At 38.4% G+C, this 24,165-nt stretch overlaps 4 protein-coding genes across 17 annotated transcripts; 2 read left to right on the forward strand and 2 right to left on the reverse strand.

The window, feature by feature from the left end:
- Positions 1-1,748: 1,748 nt before the first annotated feature.
- On the reverse strand, positions 1,749-6,198 carry LOC106410369 (protein CHROMATIN REMODELING 8). Of its 5 annotated transcripts, none has more exons than XM_013850858.3 (7): positions 6,017-6,198; positions 5,759-5,911; positions 5,215-5,682; positions 4,737-5,136; positions 3,651-4,515; positions 2,526-3,570; positions 1,749-2,453 (listed from the first exon to the last, which is right to left on the reverse strand). In XM_013850858.3, exons 2-7 carry the CDS (start codon positions 5,843-5,845, stop codon positions 1,836-1,838), a joined length of 3,483 nt encoding a protein of 1,160 aa, XP_013706312.2. In that variant the 5' UTR covers positions 5,846-5,911; positions 6,017-6,198; the 3' UTR covers positions 1,749-1,835. The 5 variants fall into 5 exon arrangements, with proteins under 5 accessions (XP_013706312.2, XP_013706314.2, XP_022562716.1 ...); XM_013850860.3 differs by having other exon boundaries at positions 5,759-5,895; positions 6,017-6,158; XM_022706995.2 differs by having other exon boundaries at positions 5,759-5,935; positions 6,017-6,144.
- A 150-nt stretch (positions 6,199-6,348) lies between these two features.
- On the forward strand, positions 6,349-9,656 carry LOC106410370 (casein kinase 1-like protein 6). 8 transcript variants are annotated; one of them, XM_013850861.3, is made up of 15 exons: positions 6,353-6,589; positions 6,695-6,803; positions 6,906-6,946; positions 7,083-7,152; positions 7,229-7,377; positions 7,466-7,561; positions 7,723-7,793; positions 7,871-7,932; positions 8,024-8,087; positions 8,173-8,257; positions 8,333-8,459; positions 8,559-8,644; positions 8,713-8,776; positions 8,849-8,988; positions 9,098-9,656. In XM_013850861.3, the coding sequence occupies exons 2-15, from the start codon at positions 6,716-6,718 to the stop codon at positions 9,398-9,400; spliced, it is 1,446 nt and encodes a 481-aa protein (XP_013706315.1). In that variant the 5' UTR covers positions 6,353-6,589; positions 6,695-6,715; the 3' UTR covers positions 9,401-9,656. The 8 variants fall into 8 exon arrangements, with proteins under 8 accessions (XP_022562723.1, XP_022562719.1, XP_013706315.1 ...); XM_048763189.1 differs by having other exon boundaries at positions 6,393-6,589; positions 6,682-6,803; XM_022707002.2 differs by having other exon boundaries at positions 6,349-6,589; positions 8,713-8,988.
- A 1,225-nt stretch (positions 9,657-10,881) lies between these two features.
- LOC106410789 (long-chain-alcohol oxidase FAO4B-like) lies at positions 10,882-19,325 on the forward strand. Of its 3 annotated transcripts, XR_007326320.1 has the most exons (5): positions 10,896-11,259; positions 11,725-12,000; positions 12,089-13,491; positions 13,722-14,139; positions 14,171-14,211. XR_007326320.1 is itself a non-coding variant. In XM_048763188.1 (4 exons), the coding sequence occupies exons 1-4, from the start codon at positions 11,044-11,046 to the stop codon at positions 19,308-19,310; spliced, it is 2,217 nt and encodes a 738-aa protein (XP_048619145.1). In that variant the 5' UTR covers positions 10,882-11,043; the 3' UTR covers positions 19,311-19,325. The 3 variants fall into 3 exon arrangements, 2 of the variants coding, with proteins under 2 accessions (XP_048619145.1, XP_013706849.2); XM_048763188.1 differs by lacking the exons at positions 13,722-14,139; positions 14,171-14,211 and adding an exon at positions 18,989-19,325 and having other exon boundaries at positions 10,882-11,259; XM_013851395.3 differs by having other exon boundaries at positions 10,897-11,259; positions 13,722-14,414.
- Positions 19,326-20,227: 902 nt separating this feature from the next.
- LOC111207584 lies at positions 20,228-23,323 on the reverse strand. The gene is made up of 4 exons (XM_022705773.2): positions 22,778-23,323; positions 22,331-22,405; positions 22,123-22,155; positions 20,228-22,038 (listed from the first exon to the last, which is right to left on the reverse strand). Exons 1-4 carry the CDS (start codon positions 23,030-23,032, stop codon positions 21,961-21,963), a joined length of 441 nt encoding a protein of 146 aa, XP_022561494.2. The 5' UTR covers positions 23,033-23,323; the 3' UTR covers positions 20,228-21,960.
- Between the last annotated feature and the right edge of the window lie 842 nt (positions 23,324-24,165).

Genomic DNA, 24,165 nt, shown 5'->3' on the forward strand with positions numbered 1-24,165 from the left:
ATCGTCTACAAACAATTATCATATGGATTCACTAGAAGAAAATAGGCCGTCTCCGACAGAAAAAGACTATAGTACAAAAATAAGTAAAAGTTAAATTTGTATGACTGTCTCCGACGGATTATTTCCAATGAACACGGTTAATCCAAAACTTAATCCGTCGGAAACGGGATTTCCTGAAAAAAAATCTTGATGAACCGTGTTCATTGGAAATAAGTAAAAGTTAAATTTGTATGACTGTTACATATCAATAATTGGCTCATGTTTGTATATATCGTCACCATCCAGAGAGAGATAGGAATAACTGGCTCATGTTCCAACTGAATAAAAAGATAAAACTCATATATATCATCGCCATCTAGAGAGAGAAATGATAGTACGTGGATGGTTCGGGTCCATGCATCAATAGTCCTAAGCATCTACTCCTATATAAAAGTACAAGAGCTAGCCCTAGCTATACAATTATATACACCACTCTTTATATATAATATTTATGTATGTATATTTGTGTGTTTCCTTCACCTAAGCCTATAGCATTTGAAAAGCTATAGTAGACCAACCGAAGAGACAGAGGTAAAGTAAAAGAAGACATCTAATAAAGTTTTTAAAAAGACAAATAAAAGAGAGATCACTTCTTAAATCTTATTTTAGCTTTTCGAACTTCAACCTCAATGGGACCGCTAAAGAATCTTTTCTTGTTTAAAACTTTTTTCATTTTCTTGATATAGAAATTTACTCTCGAGGTCGGGGTTACTTTTATCAATATATACAATGATATCTATGTGTATCTCTAAAGCCTTTACAATCAATGGGACCAATACAGGCAGCTACTCGATTCGTATCCCATAAGATTGAAAATTCAATCACCTTAAAGTCATCAGTTACACAAAATTCAAAAGCATATATATCTCTGTCTCCAAACTCTTGTCACAATAACATGCAATAATTAACACACGAATCTTAAGCCCACAAGGAAACACAATAAACTATATAGCTTTATTACAAGATTAACTAATAACTAACCGAATGACACACGAATCTTAAGCCCACAAGGAAACACAATAAACTATATAGCTTTATTACAAGATTATGACATAACCGTGTCCGGATCCATCCGAAATATCCCCCACACACAAAAGAAAATAATAAACTGGCGACTAAGCGTTACTAAACTAGGTTATCTTATACGACGATCAAGGAGGAAAAAAGAGTCAAAGATCTTGAAATTTAAAGCATATTCCTTAGCTTTAGCAAATAAAGATACCCAATTACGTAAAAGTTTGTCCACAGAAAAAACAATGATGAGTAAATTATAAGCTTTTGTTTCACAGAACAGAAGAAAATATGAATCTAGAGGTTTCGGATCATTGAATAAGTGGACCAACAAGACCTGCCATTGACGCTTCTTCATGACTTCATCTCCCACCAATAATAGCCTTCTCGGGACACATTGATGTGTGCAGCAGCACCAGAAAGGATATCCTCCACACACTTCGAAAGATTCCACGTTGCAATGTGGGCCTGAGATAAGTAGAGATCAGGCCCAATGATTTGATAATGACAAGACAACAAAGGATGAAGGACGACATAGACATCATAATATACAACAAGAGTTTAGCATTAATGATTGGTATAAATGTTGATTCTCGAAAGCTACACGTCGATGTAGTAAACATTAATGGGCTTGGTTATTTTTTTGTAAAGCTCAATTAAGGCCTGTTATTAAGCCTAAACATCTTAGTCGTATCATGAATGTGTAACTCAGGCATCTATATGTACACCAAGATCAATCAAGTCAACAAAAATTATGAAGAGACATCTCTACGTTGTGACAAAGACTAGTCTTTGTACTCTGGTTTGAGGACCCACACCGAACCGTTTGGATCCTTCCGAAGCGTGGCAATCTCCTTCAAGAGACTCTTAAACAACGGTACGTCCTTAGCAAGAACTCTGTCCGAGAAATGGTTGACAATGCTGCTCGTGTCCGTGCTTCCGCCTTTTCGCTGTACAAAGCTGCATATCTGTCGGATCAAGACCTCTGGCTGCAACGAACCTACTCTGCTGCTTGAACTCGAAGAAGACTGTGTCTGCTCAAGGCCAACGCCAATGGCTTGTTCTCTGCTTCCGCGGATTTTGTTGAGAAGCTCTGCGGAAGAGGGTGCTTTGCCTGAAGATAGACCCGCGCTGATACCGTTCTTGACAGTTGATGATTTGTCTGCTGTGGTTAACCGGGAGTTCACAGTTGATCCGAATCTCCTCCGTACAGATGAAGGTGCACCTGCACAGCCAGATCTTCCCGTCCATGTGGGCACTGAGATGCTTTCGCGGCTACGCAGCATCCGCGATTGGCGCAATGCTTCCGCAGCTCTCTGCGCCACTTGAGATGCCTGGTGTTCAAGTCTCATCTTCTCTTCCTCATCGTTGGCGTTAATGATGGCGTCGTGATTCACAGCACTCTGAATAAAAGATGCAAGTAGTCAAGTAGAGTAAACTTCAACTCCGAAGAGGAAAACAATCAACAAACTTACATGTATTCCATGTGCGTCGAAGAGACTCTTTAAGATATTTGTCTCTTCATCCACTGGCTCGCCATTGGTTTCCGCATCTTTTTCTCCTGAGAGTTCTTCTGCTGCATCGTGAGTATCAAGTTGTGTAGTGGAATCGGTTGTACTTGTATTCTCTGTTTGAGCTCCTACGATGTTTATATCTTCAGACAGCTGACTGAAGATGTTAGAGGTCTCGGTGGATGCGTTGCTATCACCATCATCATTCAGGATGAAAAGATCTTTCATATCCCTAGCTTTGAAGAATCTTCTCTGCTGTGGATTCTTGAGGATCCTATTGGTGAGAAAATGTTTATATATCTGTCTATGATATACTTTCTCCTCAATTGTCCCTCGTGTGATCAATCTGTAAACAGTAACATCCTTCTTTTGCCCTATACGCCAAGCACGTTCCCTTGCCTGCATATCGTTTGAGGGGTTCCAATCCGGGTCAAAGATTATGACTCTATTCGCCCCGGTCAAGTTTGTTCCCAAACCACCCACCTTCGTTGTCAGAACGAAAACAAACACATCATCTGAGTTATTAAACTCATCAATCAACGCCATCCTCTGTTTCACCGGCGTAAGACCATCCATCCTCCGGTAGCTATACTCGTTTGCAACCAAGAAGCTTTCGAGGATGTCAAGCATTTGCTGAGTCTGTGAAAACAGAAGTACACGGTGTCCTTGCTGTTTCCAGACCTTTAGAACTTCTGCAACAACCTTCATCTTCCCGCTGCGTTCTGGATTCCCATAATCTGGGTTCTGGTGAGAGTGTTCTCTCTCGAGCAGATCAGGGTGGTTGCATATCTTACGCATCACATCGATCCCATACAGAGAGTTCTTGTTGCCGTCAAAAATATCTTCTACCTCTGAGCTAGCAAGGAACGCCCTGTAGGTAGAACGCTGCTCCACGGTGAGGCTGCAGAAGAGAACATGCTCAGTCTTTTTTGTGAGGTGTGCGTTCACATCAGCCTTCATTCGGCGGAGGAGGTATGGCATGATCAGATCACGAAGAACAACCGCACATCTGTACATTGTCAAGAATTGTTAGAACACAAACTGTGAAGATAATTAAGTGATTCAAAGAAAGATCAGGTAATCAATCACCTGTAGGCTGTTGACACTTGCAAGGGAGAAGCATTGGCGTAGCCACCCACAGTTATGGGAACAGAAAACTCAGCCTCAAACACGGGTAGGACTCCCAGTTTTCCCGGGAAAACGAAATCGAACAGGGACCAGAGTTCTGTCAGTTTATTCTGGATTGGTGCTCCAGTCATAATAATTCGATGGACGGTCTGCAACTGTTTGCACACCAAAGTAATTTCAGCATTTGGGTTCCGGATCCGGTGGCCTTCGTCCAGTACTGCATAACCCCACTCAATATTGAGCAGCTTCTCACCATGCAGCCTCAATTGCTCATATGTGGTGATGAGTAGCCCCGAATCAGAGTTTAGAACCCGGTTTATCAAAGAACTCCATTTCTTGGTGTTCTTAGACTTTTGCTCATGATCACCGTCGACTGAAACTTCACTATCATAATCGCTTTCAGAGGCATCGACTCGTCCTTTGCCATTTGAATCTTTTGCCGAGTCATGGAGTATTTCCACGTGAAAATCCGGGTACCATGTCCGTGCTTCTCTTCTCCACTGACGCAAGAGTGTGACAGGACATATGACAATACTCGGTTTGTACATCTTGCTGAAATGCAAGGATCCGAGGAAAGATAAGACCTGCACAGTCTTACCAAGACCCATCTCGTCCCCAATAATGCCACCAGCCTTTTGGCAATGAAGTTCCCAGAGCCACTGCACTCCAACTCTTTGGTAGTCAAAAAGTTTAATAAATATGCCTTCAGGAATGTTTAATCCACCTTCAAGCGGTACAAAAGATTTCTCGCTGTCGTCTACCTCATCAAAATCATCTAGCTCTTCTTCCTCACAACTGGACGTGGCCGAGATTCTCCGTCCATCTTCTGCAACATTGCAAAGGAAATCAATATGATAACCATTTTCTTTACAATGACTCAAATGAGGAAAAAGAAGCATATGCTGAATATATCAACTCAGAGCATTGCATATATCACGACCTTATCTTTTCCAAAAGCATTCACTCAAATTACTAGTAACTAAATTCACAGGTTCAACCAGCAATCTATAAATATGTACATTTAGTTCACAATATCATCAACCATACCATTTTCTTGAAGACTAGAGTCTTCGTTAGAAATCCGCTTTGTCCATTTCCTTTTAGGCAAAGGCCGCTTCTTTTTACCCTTCCCACCTTCACTTTTCTTTGCATCACTATCCGAAGAATCATTAGTCTTGTAAAGCTTTCTTAGCCTTCTAAAAGGAACAGGGGTCGGTTCAAGCTTTGGCAAGTCCTGCGCATCAAGTAGCTTGGTCGTTGGGCGAGCTTTTGCAGCCAGCGACATTGATTGGACAGCTCTATCAATACTGCTGGAGTCCTCATTATCATCTTCTCCTTCCGGTAGGTTACGCGAGTTCGACGGTCCAGGTTGTTGAAGTCGGCGTTCAAAACCCTCGAGCTTGTGAAAAGGAGTTAAAATTCCTTTTCTAACCAATTCATCTCTTTCCTAGACACAACCAGCTTTAAATTAGTCACTATATCCACATATCAGGTGAAAGTAGATCAAACCTTTATCTACACGTACCGTTTCAACAAAACCTGCAGAAGCAGCATCGAAAACGGCATCAAAATCCGTATCCTCATGAAACGACACCACTTTCACCTTCTTCCCTTCTCTCTTGCTTGGTTTCCGAACCTCTTTCAACTTCCTCTTAAGACTAGGCTCTCCCTTCACCAAATCTCGCTGCATATCACCGCGATCAGCACCACCAGAAGTGCCGCCCTGACCATGTAAACCAGAGAGTTCCTTTTCAAGCTCATTTTTTCTCTTCCCAAGGCTTCTGAGACGGTCTTTAGCAAGAGCATTCTGAAGCACAGAGCCACTCTGCAACCCATCCTCCTCCTCCGCTTGCTCAACAGTAGATGCAACAGCGTCTATTTCAAACTTCACAGCCCTCAGTTTATTCAAAAGCTCGCTCTGGCTTGGTGGAAGTAGATTGGTTCCTTCCAACCGCTCCTCCACACTCTCATCGTTATCAAGCTTCTTTGTAGCCTAACAAAGATAAATGCTATAAGATATAGACTCAAAAACTTCATGGATTCAAAATCACAGAGGTAAGACGCAGTACCTCATCGAGTATCGTCTGCTCGATATCTGCAGGATTAGCAGATGTCACCCCTAAGCTACTCAAAAACCTATCCTCTTCTTCCTCCATTGAATCACCTTCCCAACTATAGGAATCTTATCGCATTTGCATTCCTCCTCCTTGTTACAGCATCAACTGAATAGTGAATACACATAGCCTCTAAATTCTCGCAATCAATCCCACAATTCCATGAAATAATCAACCATAGAAACTTTTTCTCGGAAATTCAGAAACACTAACCCAGATTCCCGGAAAATTTCCCAGAAAATTGAAAGAATTGTTAGGGTTTCGATCGAGCTTCGTCTCTTTCTCGTCGTCGGTCAGAGATGGTGGCTGCGTTACGGGTCCTCACGCAACCTTTTTCTCGCTCGGCCGCGTGATAACAACTGATAAGTAGTCAAACCGATCACCGTCTTTGTGATAAGCGAGCAAAAGCCCACATAAGCCCATTTTTGAAGCCCATAACCAAAGGTTTTTAATAAACTACGTCCCTACCACGTGACTTGGCACGTGTTTTCTGAAAATTTATAAATATGAACTATTCGGGCCAGGCCCAGCGAGAAGGTTTTAGGCCCATACCTTTCTCTCTCTCTCATGATTACTGGGTCAATGCTTTTCGTTGCAGAAATCGATTGGCGTTGTCACCTTTGATTTTGGGAATGTGACAAATCTCAAACATGGGGATGTAGTTTTTGTCGGTTTTTTTTCTGATGAACTTCTGTCTGGTTTATTACATCTTCCGGCGATTCAACTCTTCTTCCACGGCGGCATTGGATGGTTCCTTTCCCTGACGCAGGAGAGAAAGAAAGAAAGGTGAGATTGTGTTTGGTTGACTTGTTTTCGATCTCAGATGGGTATTTTATGCAGCAAAGTCTTAGGGGGCATAGATATATAAGACCTTACAGAATTTTGAAACAGGTGTTTAGGCTTCTTGTCTGAATGGACTTGAAAATGGATAATGTAATCGGTGGCAAGTTTAAGCTTGGTCGGAAGATCGGCGGTGGCTCTTTTGGAGAGCTTTTTCTTGGTAAAAAAAAAAACTGTTTCTCTTTGATCCGTTGTAACCTTTATTCGATTTTTTTGATTACCCTTTTTGATTTAAATCTGATTTATTGGAAATGTTTTTCAGGAGTAAGTGTGCAAACCGGAGAAGAAGTCGCTGTAAAGCTGGTATGATTCGAATCTACCTTCTTTATTCATCATGTGATTTAAGATCTCTTTGATCTTCATATTCATGCTTTCTTAGTTTGAATGAAAGGCTAAAAATTGAATCTTTTTAAAACTATTATTGTGGAAACTTTTGAAGGAGCCTGCGAAAACTAAGCATCCACAACTTCATTATGAGTCCAAGATTTATATGCTTCTTCAAGGAGGAAGTAAGTTTACATCTCTGACTTGATGAGAAACATGATTGAACCGAGCTCATCTAAATTTTGTTTTTATGTGGTGAAGCTGGCATCCCTAGCCTCAAGTGGTTTGGGGTTCAGGGAGACTACAATGCGATGGTCATTGATCTGCTTGGTCCGAGTTTGGAAGATTTGTTCAACTATTGTAATAGGAAGCTCACTTTGAAGGCTGTTTTGATGCTTGCGGATCAACTGGTGAGTCTATCAACTTTTGCTGCGTTCACTTTGTTAGTGTAAGGAGTTTTGGAGTTCCAACTAAAAATGTTGTTGACCCTAATTGTAGATTAGCAGAGTTGAGTATATGCATTCAAGAGGATTTCTACACCGAGACATAAAACCAGACAATTTCTTGATGGGACTTGGTCGCAAAGCAAACCAGGTTGCTTTTTTCTTTCTCTACACTTTCTTTTTCGGTGGGTTGTTACCCACTAAGTTATGTTAGATTCCATTTTCTCTCTCTTGGTTACTGTTGGTATGGTTACTGAACATAGGTTTCTACTTTTGCTTTATTTAATCATTTCCTGAATAATATGTATGTAGGTGTATGTCATTGATTTTGGCCTTGCAAAGAAGTATAGGGATCTCCAAACACATAGACACATCCCCTACAGGTGATTTTTATGGAGAGCTTTTCATGTGCTTGTCCGTATATTTCTTACTTGAATACTTACATATTACTCATTAACAGAGAAAACAAGAACCTTACGGGCACAGCTCGGTATGCTAGCGTCAACACTCACCTTGGTGTTGGTAAGCAAACTCATACAACCACTTGAGCATCTACTTCAAAGCTGTGTATACTATTTTTTTAGACGTGTGCTCGGTTGCATATTTATGGCAGAGCAAAGTCGAAGGGATGATCTGGAGTCTCTTGGTTACGTGCTCATGTATTTCCTCAGAGGAAGGTTATACATGCTGATCCTTTTTTGTCTGATTTAATCTTTAGTTTAGACTTGCTTGTTCTGATTTTTCTGGGATTTCTGTGTTCAGCCTGCCATGGCAGGGACTAAAAGCTGGCACAAAGAAGCAGAAGTATGACAGAATCAGTGAGAAGAAAGTTTCAACTCCTATAGAGGTATGTATTGTGGAGTTAGATCAGCTATCTCATTGTCACACAAAATCACAAGTTAATTGTTTGTTCTTGTAACAGGTCTTGTGCAAGTCCTATCCACAAGAATTCGTATCATACTTTCAATACTGCAGGTCCTTGCGATTCGAAGACAAACCAGACTACTCCTATCTAAAGAGGCTATTCCGGGATTTGTTTATCCGCGAAGGTTTGTGGTGTTTCAAAGACTGATCTTTGCTTTGTTTGATATAAAGTAACGTAGCCCGTGCCAATGTTTCACGCTTATGAGAACAAAATTGATTCACAGGTTATCAGTTTGACTATGTATTTGACTGGACTGCACTGAAACACCCTCAGAGTAGTTCTAGCTCCCGGTCCAGCTCACACGGAAGGGTGAGTGCACTTGCCCTTAAAGTTCTTTCTTTATACACTTTGATCCTCACTATTTTTTTTTCCTTCAGCATCGTACGGGTAAACCAGTTGCGGCCGCGGGACCGTCTGCTGAGAAACCTGAAAGGATCTCAGGTAATCATTTACCTTTTTCCAGAGTTAGAAACATGTCTACCAAGTTGTCTGATCTGATCTATTTGCTTACAGTTGGGAGGGAAATCCGCGACAGATTCTCTGGTGCAGTTGAAGCATTCGCGAGAAGGAACGCTACAGGAGCCACTCCCCATCAAAACCAAACCAAGCATCGAACTCTTGATGATGTTCCTCCACCAATGAAACCTGCTGTGGTAAAATATATATATACATAATCACCAATGAAGGCATCAAACTCATGATGGTGTGTATGTAGTAGATTAGTTGTTGTTGTTACTGATATGTTTTGTGTTTTGGGGTCAGAATATGGTATCTGAGAAAGGAAGAAACACTTCCAGATACGGCAGTGCTTCAAGGAGAGCGGTGGCATCAGGAAGTAGACCAAGCTCATCAGGTGAACAAGGGGACAGCCGCGGTTCAAGCCGTGTGGCCTCTAGTGGAGGTGGTGTTCGACCATCTGTTTTCCAGAGAGCTCAAGCGGCAGCTGGTGTGAGTGGATATGAGTCGAAGACAGCCTCTGCCTTTAACCGCAACAGAGTGGCTGCTTCTAGGACTGCAGGTGACGATGCTCTCAGAAGCTTTGAGCTTCTTTCTATCCGCAAATGAGAAAGTAAGTAAGAACAAACGAAAGTTACTATCAACTCTTTTTCTGTAAATTGGATTCTTCTTTACACGTGTGTTGTTTGGTCCTCACGTTTCCACGAAACTACCAAATTTTTCATGTATTATGAATGTAACGTTTCTCTGGATTTTTGTATTAAATTGTTACGCTCTTGTACTGTAATCACGACAAGTTGTTACTCGTATATCTTAATTTTTGTGTGTTTGTTTCTTGACTAAATAAAAAATTATTATATCTTAATTTTTGTGTGTTTGTTTCTTGACTAAATAAAAAATTATTAACTCAAATGAAAAGGAATCTTTAAAAAAATGTTGACAAAATACTTTCATTTTCATTATCAAAAAACAAAAATACATATTATTTAGACCTGACTCTGTTATTGGCTGCTAATTATAAACAATCATCGTGTAATGTTTTGTTGGATAACTACGTATTTTTGGACATTATTGTTAGCCCAAAATCTGTTATGGGCTTTTAATTCTAGCGACCCGTCTGTAAATTTGCGCCAGACTTGTTAGTTGCATATCTTTTTCTCTTTTTGTACATTTAGAGCGTGGCGGGTTCTTAGCGAAATATAAAAACCCTTCTTTTAACTTTTAACTAAAAAAAGTTAAGAACCGACTCTTACTAAGAGTTTTAAGAGTCGATTCTTATCTTTTTTTAGCTAAAAGTTAAGAGACGGATTCTTATATTCCGTTAAGAACTTCATCCTAAGAACCCCTAATAATCATGCTCTAACAAACAAATTCAATAATTTTTACAATATGGAAAATTTCAGATGCACACTTTAATCATTTTATTAGAAAGATACGTTCAGATTTTGTTGGTTTAATTTTTCCCCAAACAGATAAATGTTTAAAGAATTAGATAATTATGTCAAATATATTCTAGGGATTCTCACAAGTTGCAGTTATTTCAGAGGATGTGAAATCTCCAAAAGTGACCTAGTCTTTAGGACTAATAAATTATATGCATGAAAAAAAACTTCATAAATCTATTTCTGTGAATCAAGACAAAAATATATAAATACTCTCACAATACTTTATTTGGGAATGGTTGAGGAGACCAAAACATTTATATCGATCTATACTATAATACAAACGCATTTAATGTCTTTCCTGACTTTCTTCTCATCTCAGCTAAGCACTGTCTGTCGACTTAGAGATTATGTAGACACTAAACAGTAAACTTATCCTAATTAAGAAATACACGACGCAAAAAAATGTGTAAAAAGAGAGTAAATCTACAAAGAAATAAAACAAAAAAACAATAATTAAATGGAAAGTAATCTTTACTTTTGGGAGTTACATAAGCCCAGAAAGAGGATAAAAAAAAATGAATTTCGAGAAGTGGTATTATTCACAACAGCTTTCCTGAGAAAGTCAAATCAGTACACAAAGACAAAGATAAATCTTACATGACATATGATTAAGTCTTGTATCACATTCTTATTTGAAGCGTGGACCCCACAAAAGAAGGTAGACTCCGTGATCTTCTGTTCTAAAACGACAGTATCAAGACTTGGCTGATTCTTCAAGCTGAAGGATAAATAAATTCAATCATTCACTTCCTCTCTATAAAGTTCTCGATAAGTGGAAGAAGAAGAAGAAGAACCAAGCGAATTAACATGGAAGAAGATAAAAGAAGCAGAGGGCATCCTCTGTTGAGATCGAAGAAGAGACAAGAAGGAGGCTATAGCCATGGCTTCTCAATATCTCAGATTCAAACTCTCTCCCTCATCTGTCAAACTCTCCTACCTCCTCCTCCTGAGACCACGGCGGAGCAAAACGCCGTTGATTCCTTCAAAGTAGCCTCCGGTTCTCAGCCACCTTTCACCGACGAGGTTCCCTCTCTCTCTCTCTCTCTCTCTCCTCTGATTTTTAGCGTTGACTTTGTGAAGTCAAGATCCTGCTATGTATGTGATTAAGACAATAGCTTTACAGATAGTGTTTCTTATCAAATTTGGTTGGTCTTGTCTTTTTACCCCTGGCTATATTAATATCAATGTTTAAGAAATTGTTAGGCACTAAATATAGTCTCTAAGGATTATTGCTTAGAGGGTACCTTGGAGCATGAACATCTCATGATCTTTAGGGAGGTTTTTTCTACAAAATGTGGATGCCACTGATGCGATTGGTTTATTTATTATTATTTTTAGAAAAAAAAAATCATGGTCTTAGAGCTATTTATAAGAGAAGACCTGCTTTAATCATGCCCTTATAATGTTTTAGAAAAATCGTTTTGTTTATGACCGCAGCCTAGAGTGATTTTTAGAACACTGGTTCTATATGTTGTTATTGATCTCTAGGTAGCTGAGATGATAGTGAAGAATGGAAGATCAGAAGCAGTGAAGGTTTTCAAAATCATATCGACCGTCTTAGCATATAGATTTGGAACTTTATTTCTTTGTGGCTCTCTCTGTCTTGCTAAGGACTGGCCTTTTGTCCTTAAATTCTCTGAGCTCCCACTGGACAAAAGAGAAGAGATCCTGAGGATGTGGTCGAGACAGAGTGGCTTCTTCCTCCCTCTTCGAATCACTTTTTTCCTTGCAAAATTCTACACTCTCTTCTCCTTCTTCTCCCAGGTAACACCTCAAATGATTACTAGTTAGTATAAGTTGTTTATTTGTTAAATATAAAAAAAAAAGTTATTTATTTTGTATTGTTTCACAGAGAGATGAGAATATGAAGAACCCTGCGTTAGAAGCAATAGGGTACTCCATCGACACAACAGAGATGAGAAAAGAAGACGAGACGCCAAGACCTCTTGAGAGAGGGATCATTGAGACCAAGAACGAGAGTGACGTCACCATCAGACAATCTCTAACTCAAAAAGGTGTTCACGTCGCTAGAGAAGATAATGACAATATCCACAGGATCAGATGCGATGTGGTTATCGTAGGGTCAGGAAGCGGAGGAGGTGTTGCAGCTGCAAACCTAGCGAAAGCAGGATTAAAAGTCTTGGTTCTGGAGAAAGGAAACTACTTCACATCTCGGGACTATTCAGGTTTAGAAGGTCCGTCTATGCTCGAGCTATACGAGAAAGGCGCGCTTATGACGACGGTCGACGGGAAGTTCATGGTCTTGGCTGGCTCAACCGTTGGTGGAGGTACAGCTGTTAACTGGTCTGCTTCTATAAGAACACCGGACCATGTTTTGAGAGAATGGTCTGAAGAGAGTAAGATCGAGTTTTTCGGTAGCCAAGAGTATCAGTTAGCAATGGATGAAGTTACTAGAAGACTCGGTGTCACGGAGAGATGCGTGAAGGAAGGGTTACAGAACCAGGTTCTGAGAGAAGGGTGCGAGAGACTAGGGTTGGAGGTAGTTTCTGTTCCGAGAAACTCACCGGAGGATCATTACTGCGGTTCTTGCGGGTATGGTTGTAGAGGAGGAGGCAAGAACGGGACGGACAAGACTTGGCTGGTTGATGCCGTGGAGAACAGTGCGGTGATCATGACAGGCGTCAAAGCTGAGAGGTTTGTTTTCACAGACAACACTGGCAATGAGAGGAAGAAGAAACGATGTGTGGGAGTGATAGCGAGTTCTGTTGGAGGAAAGATTGAGAAGAAGTTCATGATTGAAGCTAGAGTAACGGTTTCATCAGCTGGTTCATTGTTGACACCGCCTCTGATGCGTTCAAGTGGGCTAGAGAATAGGAACATAGGGAGGAACCTAAAGCTGCACCCGGTTCTCATGACATGGGGGTACTTCCCAGAGAACGGTTCTGAGTTCTCTGGGAAAATGTACGAGGGAGGGATTATTACATCCGTCCATCATGTGCATGATGCTGAATCTGGTTGCAGAGCGATACTGGAGACTCCATTAGCGGGACCAGCTTCGTATGCGGGGCTGAGCCCGTGGGTTTCGGGAGCTGACCTTAAGGAGCGGATGATGAAGTACGGAAGGACATCGCATTTGTTTGCTCTGGTTAGGGACTATGGATCAGGTGAGGTTTTGAAGGAAAACGAAGTTACGTACAGGACAAGTAAGAAAGATAGGGAGAATTTGAGAGTGGGGCTTAGACAGGCTTTGAGAGTTTTGGTTGCAGCAGGTGCAGTTGAAGTCGGAACATATAGGTATGTCACTCAACCTAAACAGGCCGGTTTTAGACATAGTCGGATGAAGCATTCGTCTTGGCCCCAAATTTTAAAAAAATATTATAGATAAGTTGCATGGTCCTTAAATTATTGAAAATGATTTTATTAGACTAGCCTAAAAAAATTTATGGTCCCTCAATCTCAGATACGGTTGTAAAGATTTGTAAGTAGTATCTCTTTTAAGTCACTTCACTATTTGGATTGTGCAGGAGTGATGGACAGAGGATAAAGTGTGAAGGAATCACAAAAGAAGCCATGGAAGAGTTTCTAGACAGCGTTGATGCGGTTGGTGGTGTCAGCACAAAGGGGGAGTACTGGACGACTTACTTCTCGGCTCACCAGATGGGTAGTTGCAGGATGGGACGCACGGCTGAGGAAGGTGCGGTGGATGAGAAGGGGGAGAGCTGGGAAGCAGAGGGACTTTTTGTTTGCGATGGGAGTGTGTTGCCATCAGCTGTTGGAGTAAACCCAATGATCACCATTCAGTCTACTGCTTACTGCATCTCCACAAGGATAGTTGCATCACTGACAGAAGGCAAGAACTGAAACTGTCTCATGTTCCTGAAAGATTTTAGATTCATACTGAATAAGCGAGTGTTCCTTGCAAGAAAAGATTCTGGTGTTATATACGTTTCTGCAATGGTACTAGTTCCAAATCTTGAAGAATTTCAAAATTATTAATGATAAATTTGAAATCCATAAGAACTCTTCATCATTAATGATGACAAGAAAGAAAAATATGAACATATAAAAACACTAGGGGAAAATGTAAACTTAACATTTGTTCTTTCCTTTGTTGTCAAATGTAAATTTATAATTTTCGGAAGAATATCTAGCTACATACTTTAATGAAACTGTAAAATATTTTATTTTCCTTAATGTGTATGATGTATTTTTTTTTTTCCTTTTGGTGTATGATGTATCTTTCTATATATATGTATAATAGTTTTAGACGAAGAAGACGAATTATAAAAGAAGTTTTGTTTGTCAATACTATGAGCTTTCTGTAGACGCTTTTCTCTCGGGCACGGTTATCGAGTTTTCAAATTTCAACATGTTCTCCGACGCCGGTGGTCCAGACGCACGCCGGCGTCACCTCTGCCAGTATTTCCTAGCCACGACTCCATCTTTAATTCACTTTTGTCCTGTATCTCTTATGGTTTCTTTCAACTTTGCTGCTCTGGATCTCCTGTCAACACTACCGGTAGAGATCTCCGTGGTCTCGTACTGTTGGTCGGAGTTCACCAGAGTGGACCTTTTCTCCAGGGACTCCTGGATAATTTTCTCAGACGATACCTCTCTCCATCTTTTCATCCTCCATGTCTCCTCTCATCAGATCTTCAGATCTATAAACCTATTTAACTCAACCTCAGCGATGAAGCGCCTGTCTGAAGACCCACACCGTAAACGACTCCAGCCACACCTTCTCTTAACATCTTGTGTTAATCCGGCGACCGATGTAGATGGGATTCCATTCCGGCGACCAGATCTATTTCTTCAAAGCTTGATAAGGTTGTGTTGTCTGCTCAATACTCTCACCTTCTCCACCCGGTTAAGTTATATTCTCTCCAGTCTTGCTTGGAAGTCCGGCAAAACCTGTTATGGTGAAGAACAGTCTCCTCCTCCGACTTGTCTCGATGGCCATCTAGCTTGTTCCGGTGAGCTCTGCAAATACCCACCGACCACTGCTCTTTGTCTTTCAACCAGGGATTTCCTCTCCGCTTCCGACTCGTACTCCAGATCCACAACGTCCCTTGCCAATGAGCCAGAAGCTATTGGACCAAGATATGAATCTTCATGGGCCTGGCCCAGTACTTTGGCTGAAGCTGCTATCCCAGTTATCAATCTACTAAAATCCAGAAACCTGTAACACATTGTGAGCCAATCAATTTCGGTTTTGGTTTCTATGGTTAATTTAAAGAGCTTCGATGGATTCATTGAAGTCTTTATTCTGAGCTTATTGCAATATCACTCACTTAGGAAGCAGTTTTCGGTGGATTCACCAGATCTGTTATCGTTTTCATCATCCTCCTTGGTCGAGGATAGAATCTTACAATCATACCTCCATTCTATGAACGGAGATGTTCTTTCGGATCCTTTTCCGAGTTATTGTTTCAGCTTACTTTCCTTGCGTAGCGGTCTGTACGGGGCCAGAAGGTGCAATCAAGATTACTTTGGTTTTTCTTGTTGGTGAGGGTTATCTCGCAACGTCACTTGTGACTAAATCTCAAGTGACTAAATCTCAGCTATCCGACTTTGCTGGAAATGCTTTATCGACGCATTCAAGCCATGTCTCGAATTCGCTGTCAACTTCATATGAAGACTTATTATGTTTAATTGCTTTTTTTGTTGTAGTTTATGGTTTGTCTTCGAGAGGATGTTTAATTCTCTCTTGTCATTGTAGTCGTCAAGTTTGAGTTTAGTGAAAGTTGTGTTTCAAAAAAAAAAAAAAAAAAGTTTTGTTTTGTCTGTTGAAGGTATTCATTAATCAAAACTTGAACACAACTTTTGTTTTGTAAGGAAGAAGGTGAGTAGCCAATATATCCATGTTCTATATATCATATCTTGCATCCTTCTCATCGTGTGTTCCCTTGTCGTCGTCGTCTACGTCATAGGTTACTGTGCAGCGTGCTTTTTCCAGGTGCAGGAGATTATTCATGATAAGCGTCGAAAAATAGACGACGGTGGTTGTAATGCATGACTACTTCGGTGCATGCATAGACTAAAGTTATTCAATAGTTTTATTTTGAAAGAGGCTATTACTTATTAAATAGTTTGATTTATCAATTAATCACACCTCTTCTTTCTTTTCTTCTTTTAGGTTTCAGTCTTTTAGGTTTCAGAGTTACTGAAACAGTTATTTTGATGAACAAAGTCTATAATCTTGTCTTATTTATATGCTTCTTTTAAACGATTCTTTATTTTTATAATATATCGATACTTTTCATTAAAACAGAGTAGACCTGATTGCCGCAAAAAGAAAAATCAGAGTAGACCTGAAAAAAAATTTGGGCTCTTGGGAAGTATGATCTACAATATCGGTTAAAATCATTCGATCACACAATATCTTATACGAAAAGCACTAAAAACAGAAGAGATAGACATAAATCATTACTTGGCAATTTTAATACGAGAGCATGATTAACCCCACCTCTTAAGTGTGTTCTCAAGAGGTGGGTCCCACATTTTTTTTTAAAACCACTTCTTCCATCTCTTCTGCAAGAACAAAGTTTGGTAGGGTTCTTGTACTGTTCGCGGACCCCACTGATACGTGACGGTCTGCGATTGGTTCGTTTTTAATTTAAAAATAAAAAATAAAAAAATAAGAACCCAAGTGGGGGTTTAGGGTTAATGGTGCTCATCTAATGGGGTTGATTGACAAGTGCTTTAGAAGTGCTGTAAGATCTCTCTACAGCCTAAATTATTTCTACATCCCAAAATTTTGTCAATCATGCTTTGTAAAGATTTTTTAAAACTACAAATTTTTCTTTCCTTTTTATTTATTTTTAGCTGTGGAAAGGAAAGCCATAAATCTAGAGCACTTATTTTTTGCTTTAGAAAATTTATATGCAAGTCTTTGAATCTTTTTAAACCTACAGCTAATATTCTACAGCAAAATTATCTACAGGCACAGCAAAAAAAATCTACAGATTTATTTCTAAAGCAAAAATATAAAGCTACAGCTCCTTCCAATCATCTCCAATATGTCCGAAGCTTTTAATGATATAGACTCTCTAGAAACAGATGCAAACTTTGGTAATCTAATATGAATTTATCAACTTCGTTCACCTAAATTAACAACACATAAACCTCTTTAACGGTTTAACCCAGTGTTTTTAAAACCGGACCGGCTAGCGAACCGGAATTTTTTTGGGTCATGGGTCATTGTGGTTCGACCAGGTCTGAACCGGGTTCGATGGGTTTACTTAGATTAAACTAAATTTAATGATATTTTATAAATAATATGTATATTTTAAAAATAATAGATCATATCAAATAAAATTTTTAAATAGCCATAATGTGTAGAAAACTTAAAAATAACAATTAAAATCTAAAATCAATATAAAAAGCACATTTAAACGTTATTCACAGATTTTATCAATCTAAATCTTCATCACCTTTAAAAAAAATTATATACACATTTGGTAAAAATTATATTTTGAAATACAAATTTCAGAAACGAAAATGTTTCAATTATTTAAAGTCTTCAAAAGAAGTGATCATGGAAGAATTTTTTCAAAAAAGTGAGAAGTAGACAAAAACAATATCTTGACGTGAATATTAAACTTTGTGATTCTTGTAATTTATGAGTTGTAGAGACGACAAAAGAAAAAGCCAAGAGACAATACTTTATTAATCTTTGATAAATCTTATTTTTACTTAAAAGGAAGAAAAATTAATTGTTTCATTAACAAAATTTTGGCTTATATACGAACCGGAGTTTGGCCGGTTCATTGGGTCGCCGGTTCCCGGGTTTTCAACGGTTCGATAGGAGTTTTTAACTGGTTCGATTTTAGTTGGGTTTTACCATTAACCCAACCCGGATTATTTTCGGTTCATGGTTCAACCCGGTCCAACCGTAGGTCCGGGTTTTAAAACACTGGTTTAACCCCTAGTTTTACCTTCATCAGCTATGTCCAGTCCAAGCCTTGTCCTTCTAGTTTTCAAATCCTGATAAACATAGAAGTTGAATTCAGATATTGAATAACTCATGTTTCGTTTTAACATATTGATCCTCGAAGGTATCTTTTTAGTCACTTGGACCAATTCATCAGCCGTGCGATAGTGTGCATCAAGTTAACACTGTATGTATCCATAGATTTGCAAAAATGAAAAAAGCATTTAACAACATAATTTCTAACGTTTCCCGTTAAAGACAGAATATGGGGGCGTTCCTTAGATTTAATATGGCAAAGCAATTCAAGTGATTATTCCAACGCTGGTAGCTTTTGGTACCAAAGTTCAGCTTTTACAAACAACACTTAACACATGCATATGGTTTCTCAAGACATGTTGATGATCATGGACTCTAATTCTAATGGTTCGTTCCATTAAATTATAATGACGACTTGGTAAATCTTCTACTAGGCACAACAGGAGTTTGTGAAACTTCGTCCACGAAATAATGGTTCTGACAACAACAAAATTCGTAACAAAAAAGGTTGGAAGAAGAAGTGTATCCTTTTAAAACCCTACAAATCCAATAAACAAGATTAATGTTTAGGCGGGCGTCTAGATCGGTTATTGAACCTAAAACGATTTTTTTTTTAAATAAGTTTAAAAGAATAGTTTGCCAACTAGGAAGATGCCTAAAAGCCCATATTGACCGATTTTTAGAACCATGGTTATTATTCATATGGCACAACCCCTACACTGACTATTTTTTTTAAATCAAGATTAACCTATAAATGTTTATGATCCCTTCGGTCTAAGTAGCAGTAACTCTTTTAAGTCATTTCACTATTGGATTATGCAGGAGTGATGGACAGAGGATAAAGTGTGAAGGAATCACAAGAGAAGCCATGGAAGAGTTTCTAGACGGAGTTGATGCGGTTGGTGGAGTTAGCACAAAGGGAGAGTACTGGACGACATACTTCTCGGTTCACCAGATGGGTCGCACGGCGGAGGAAGGTGCGGTGGTTGAGAAGGGTGAGAGCTGGGAAGCAGAGGGGCTGTTTGTTTGCGATGGGAGTGTGTTGCCGTCAGCTGTTGGAGTAAACCCTATGATCACCATTCAGTCTACTGCTTACTGCATCTCCACAAAGATAGTTGCATCACTGACGGAAAGCAAGAACTGAAACTATCTCCTGTTCCTGAAATTTTTTAGATTTGAAATAAGTGATGAGGTTTCCTTGCAAGAATAGATTCTGATGTTATATACGGTTCTGCAATGGGACCAGATCAAGGTTCAAAGAGTTTCAACAGCTTTGTATTTTGTTCATCCATCTGAAAATATAATAAGAAAATCACCCTCACTCTTTTTTTTTAAGAATTTTAAATTTATTCAAGCAAAAAATCGTTTTTACATTTTCTGTTGCCTTGTATCTAAGTTTGGCGCTAAAATTCAAAAAAAATAAAATAAATAAGGATGCCACCCTCACTCTTTTGCATATTCTATGAATCTTTTTCTCCCTTATTAAGAGATTCTATGAATCTCTTTCTCCCTTATTAAGCCATTTCATTTATTTCCTTGATGACAAAGAAATAAATATATGTACATATAAATGTACGGGAGGATGTCAAGTTTACTTATTTTCGGAAGAATATCTGACTACAGTTTACCTTACTTTTCTGAATTGTGAAATATTTAGTTACCGTATAATGTGTATCTCTATATATATAACTCTAGACGAAGAAGACAAACAAAAAAAACGTTAGTTTTGTTGAAGGCATTCATTAATCAAAACTTGAACGCTACTTTTGTTTGCAAGGAACAAGATGAGTAGCGTTGTTCAATATATCATAGCTAGCATCGTTGTAGTCGTCGTCATCATGTTGGCCGTTGTAGCGTGCTTTTTCCAGAAGATTCGTCAGCGTGTTTCTGAAATGATATAGACGACTGTGGTTGCAATGCGTGACCACTGCGGCGTGCATTGTGTCAGTAACCTACTTCGGTACACCTTACATTATTATTATTATTTTGAACTGTAGTTGTAATATTACTTATCAAATAGTTTGATTTATCAATCAATCACACTTTTTTCTTTCTTTTTCTTTGGAGTAAGAGATCGAATAACTCATGTTCTCTTCATACAGACTGACCTTTGAGTCAGCTACTCGTGCCCGTTACAAAGTAACAGGAGTTACGTTAGCCTTGTGAATCCTCGAAGGTCTCTTTTCAGTAATTAACTTGGACTAATTCATCAGCCATGCGGTGCAAAAAGTTAAACATCGTATGTTGATCCATTGTTCATATATGTTGTAAAAACGAAAACTGCATTTAGTAACATATCTTCTAACGTGTCCCCGTAAAAAACATAATATGAGGGAGTTCCTGTTGGAACTGTTTTTTGGACAAATGGCTATGGCCAATATTCCGGTGAATTTTTCGAGCAATTTGAATGTCGAAATGACCGGATTGTGGAATCGTTGGATTCATTGTTATGAGCACTATGGTATAGTGTAATCATATGTCAAAAACGAAGTTCGTTTGAATGAGAAATGAAAGTGTAAAATAGATTATTTGTAAAATATCTATATTAGAATTATGAGGTAAGAAACCTCTTATGTTTAAAATGGAGAATTTATAACAAAATCATAGAAAACTTTGTAAACACTTTGGTGTATTATAAAAAGAGATATTTGGGCTAAAGCAAGTTTTGGAATTAAGCAAATAAGATTAATCTTGTTAGCCGAAATCCACTTGCTAATTATTTAAATAAATAATGCAAGCATATTATCTCTTGGTGTAGAGAATGATTCTCATGTTTTTGACCAAGGCCCTTTATTACTTCTTGACTAAATCTTTGACCTCAAGTTGATTTTGTGAATTGATTTTTGTAACATATGAAAATCAATCACCTCTTAATAGTCATTATGAAAGAATCAAAAACGTCATCTCCATTTAGTACTGGTTAAAGCACACGTTAAACTTTATATTCTATATAAATGCTATGCTCTTCTTATTCTGGATACACACGTCCAATTCAAACAAAACCACTTTCTCCTACTTCTTTTTTTTTTGTTTTGTGTCTGAGAGTATAATATAGAAATAGGTTCGACAGGCTTTGGTTCTCAAGTGCTGTGAAACTGAAGATATAGGCAGTTGTATCCTGGGATTCTTAAACGTATCAAACCGGCACACTACGGACGTTTAAAGGATTAAGGAAAGAGATCTAATCTCGATTCTGCTTCAACCTAGTTCTTTTCCAACTACGGTATTATATTGTTGTATTTTTTATTCATGTTATTTATAAATTTTTTGCTTTACATATCAAATTTGCCTATCTAGTAAATTTGGTGCCTACCGTTCCTTATAGCTTTAAGAGCATATATGCCAAAGCAACTTAAGTGATTATTTCAACGCTATTAGATTTTGGCACTCTAGCTACCGACGTAAAACTGAAACCAAAATTCAGCTTTTACATATAGTTGGTAAACAACACAAACATATGATTTTTCAAGACATCTTGGTGACTAATTTTACTGATTCGTTGATTTCGTTCCAATTCCATTAATTTATAATAACAGTCTGGTAAGTTTTATACTAGACAGTAGACACACCAAGAGTTTGTGAAAATCTAACACTCGAAAAAGGTTGAAAGAAGCTAATCCTCTTAAAATCCTTGAAAACGAATAAAACAAAATAAAACCATTCATGTATCTCGACGTCGAAAAAGTGGTCAATCAACGTCAAAACAAAACAACATTTCAGAATATCAACTGCAAAATTAAGGATGAAGTTTTCCCCAAAACGATCATGAAGAGCGACCAAACATCAATGATCACCTATAATACTTTAGTGCTTGTATTGCCTTCATCACTTAAAATTTGGCTTAAGCGACATAGTTCCAAGAGAGTCGCATCCTGCGGGTTTAACAAACAAAAAATATTTCGGATATAAAAAGATTATGTCAATTAGTTTCTGGTAAATATCTGATGGTAGATTACCTGTTTGCTTTCAAGACTTTCAATCTTCCCTTGCTGTAAATTTTCATATGAGAGTGACAATATTAATTAAGAAAGAAAGAAAACAGGATTTTAGTACTTTTGAAATAATTTTTTTGTTTAGGTAATAGAGACCATATAAGTATGTATACACAAGGAGGGATGAGCTTGCCAGAAATATGCATATTAAAGGGAAAAATATGTGACTTACTAATATATAAATTATTTGCTTAATTTGCCGAACATCAAGCTCAATTTGTGATATTTTTGATCTAATCTCGGCTACCTGCATTAAACCATGATTCATCATGAACATTAGCGTATTAAACAGTCTATCAAAAAGGCATTAATAGAGTTAACCACATTAACAAAAATCATTGTGTAGTTTAGAAGATAGTTCTGTGCAATCAGAGCTAAAACTAAACGATCTCATATAGAAGTTAAAAGTAATTCGTAGCTAAACCCAAGCCAAAAATCTACTGTACACAAGGGAAGAAACAGCTTTTTTACCAAAGAGATTGGACGCTAGTTCCACAACAATATGTTTGGATATCTAAGACGTGACTCTAGTCCTAATCAGTAATCTGATATACATGTTTAAGAAAGATTAAGACGATCGATATACGAGAAAGCGCTGGAAATAAGATTGGTTCCTTACATCGCGTAAAATCTTTTCAGATGTCTCGTAATTCTGCTCTTCTTCCACCTGAGCCAAGGTCTCCAACGGATTCAAGTCATTACCGGCCAAAACGCCAGTAAAACACATGCGGAGAATGTCTAGTCCGAGCATGGTCACGATGATAACCAAGATGACAAACAACATCTCTACAGCAACTGTCGGGGCGTATCTTAAGATTGCCCAAAAGAAGACAGCCCATAAGAGATCCACTGTCTTCACCGTAAGATCTACCATCTAGATGGACGGTTTGAACAGTAGTTGATCTGAGTCTTTCTCTGTGCAAGGATATCGATTTGTCTTGTGAAACAAGGTTATGGTTTAAATCACACGCTCTCCGTGGAGAAACAAACCTACAAAACCCTAAACACAAACATGAATTTGGGCTTATTTTTAATTTATATTATTTTTTAATAATTGGGCCCATGGCTGTAATCCCACAAAAAAACTTTCAATAAAATGTTTCCTTGCCGACAGAAAAAAAGATATTTGCATAGAACATACAACAATCAAATACTTATTATACAAAGCTTCTTCTTCTAAGCATAGCACATGTGAAATCTCAAACATTTTTTCCTACACTGACCTTTGAGTCAACTACTCGTGTTCCCATTGCAAAACTAACTATACGGGGTTAGTTTAGCCTTGTCTATCCACGAAGGACTCTTTCCTTTATAGTAGAAATGAGCAAAATCATGTGGAGTCTGGACCAACTCATCTTCCGTGCGATGAACACGTGCCAAAAATCGGGAAAATAATAACATATATAACCAAATCCTTAAAATAACACCATCTCTCTAATAAATTATAACTAGATTTTGACCCGTGCAGATTGTTTTGAAACTGTTATATATATATATATGAATATTGTGGCCAAATATATGGTTAGTTTGTAGATCAGGTTCAGTGATGCTCTGTTTTATCTTGCGAGTGTCTTTTATTTTGCATATCAACTTTTTTTTCTGCTGTCTATTGTCAATACAAATTGGTGCCGTTCTGCAAACGTTTCTTCTAGAACTTCTCACGGGCTGCACAAACTGAGAAAACCATATCCATTTCCTCTTATGATTTGGTTCTCTTGTTAAAGACATAGATATATAGATTTAGATACCTTCTTGAACTTTAAGCCTTTGATTTAGAAAGCATATGGCTTCGGCTTTGGCCCAAGGGTAAAGTTACGTGCTGCAGAAGACCACTTACCGAGTTACATATGTTCATCCGTTTCTACTATTGTGATAGCAATCAAATAGTTGTATGTTACTTTGGGACTATTGTTGCAATAATATTCATTTGGGTGTGTGGATTTTGGTTGTGGACGTTTTCTTGTAAAGTCGTTTTCGTCTATTGAAAAATTTATAATATATAGCATA

The sequence above is a fragment of the Brassica napus genome, chromosome C7 (genome assembly GCF_020379485.1).
Source record: "Brassica napus cultivar Da-Ae chromosome C7, Da-Ae, whole genome shotgun sequence".
NCBI lineage: Eukaryota > Viridiplantae > Streptophyta > Magnoliopsida > Brassicales > Brassicaceae > Brassica > Brassica napus.

Bases quoted from the DNA above. Each gene is read 5' to 3' on its own strand.
- LOC106410370 (XM_022706998.2), top strand. From the start codon at position 6,716: ATGGACTTGAAAATGGATAATGTAATCGGTGGCAAGTTTAAGCTTGGT. The intron at 7,153-7,228 runs GTAAGTTTACAT...TATGTGGTGAAG, and splicing joins TATGCTTCTTCAAGGAGGAA to CTGGCATCCCTAGCCTCAAG. The intron at 7,933-8,023 runs GTAAGCAAACTC...TATTTATGGCAG, and splicing joins CAACACTCACCTTGGTGTTG to AGCAAAGTCGAAGGGATGAT.
- LOC106410369 (XM_013850858.3), bottom strand. From the start codon at position 5,845: ATGGAGGAAGAAGAGGATAGGTTTTTGAGTAGCTTAGGGGTGACATCT. The intron at 5,683-5,758 runs GTACTGCGTCTT...TATCTTTGTTAG, and splicing joins AGCAGACGATACTCGATGAG to GCTACAAAGAAGCTTGATAA. The intron at 3,571-3,650 runs GTGATTGATTAC...GACAATGTACAG, and splicing joins CAAGTGTCAACAGCCTACAG to ATGTGCGGTTGTTCTTCGTG.
- LOC111207584 (XM_022705773.2), bottom strand. From the start codon at position 23,032: ATGGTAGATCTTACGGTGAAGACAGTGGATCTCTTATGGGCTGTCTTC. The intron at 22,156-22,330 runs GTAAGTCACATA...GAAAATTTACAG, and splicing joins AGCAAATAATTTATATATTA to CAAGGGAAGATTGAAAGTCT. The intron at 22,039-22,122 runs GTAATCTACCAT...TTAAACCCGCAG, and splicing joins AAAGTCTTGAAAGCAAACAG to GATGCGACTCTCTTGGAACT.
- LOC106410789 (XM_013851395.3), top strand. From the start codon at position 11,044: ATGGAAGAAGATAAAAGAAGCAGAGGGCATCCTCTGTTGAGATCGAAG. The intron at 11,260-11,724 runs GTTCCCTCTCTC...ATTGATCTCTAG, and splicing joins AGCCACCTTTCACCGACGAG to GTAGCTGAGATGATAGTGAA. The intron at 13,492-13,721 runs GTATGTCACTCA...TGGATTGTGCAG, and splicing joins GTTGAAGTCGGAACATATAG to GAGTGATGGACAGAGGATAA.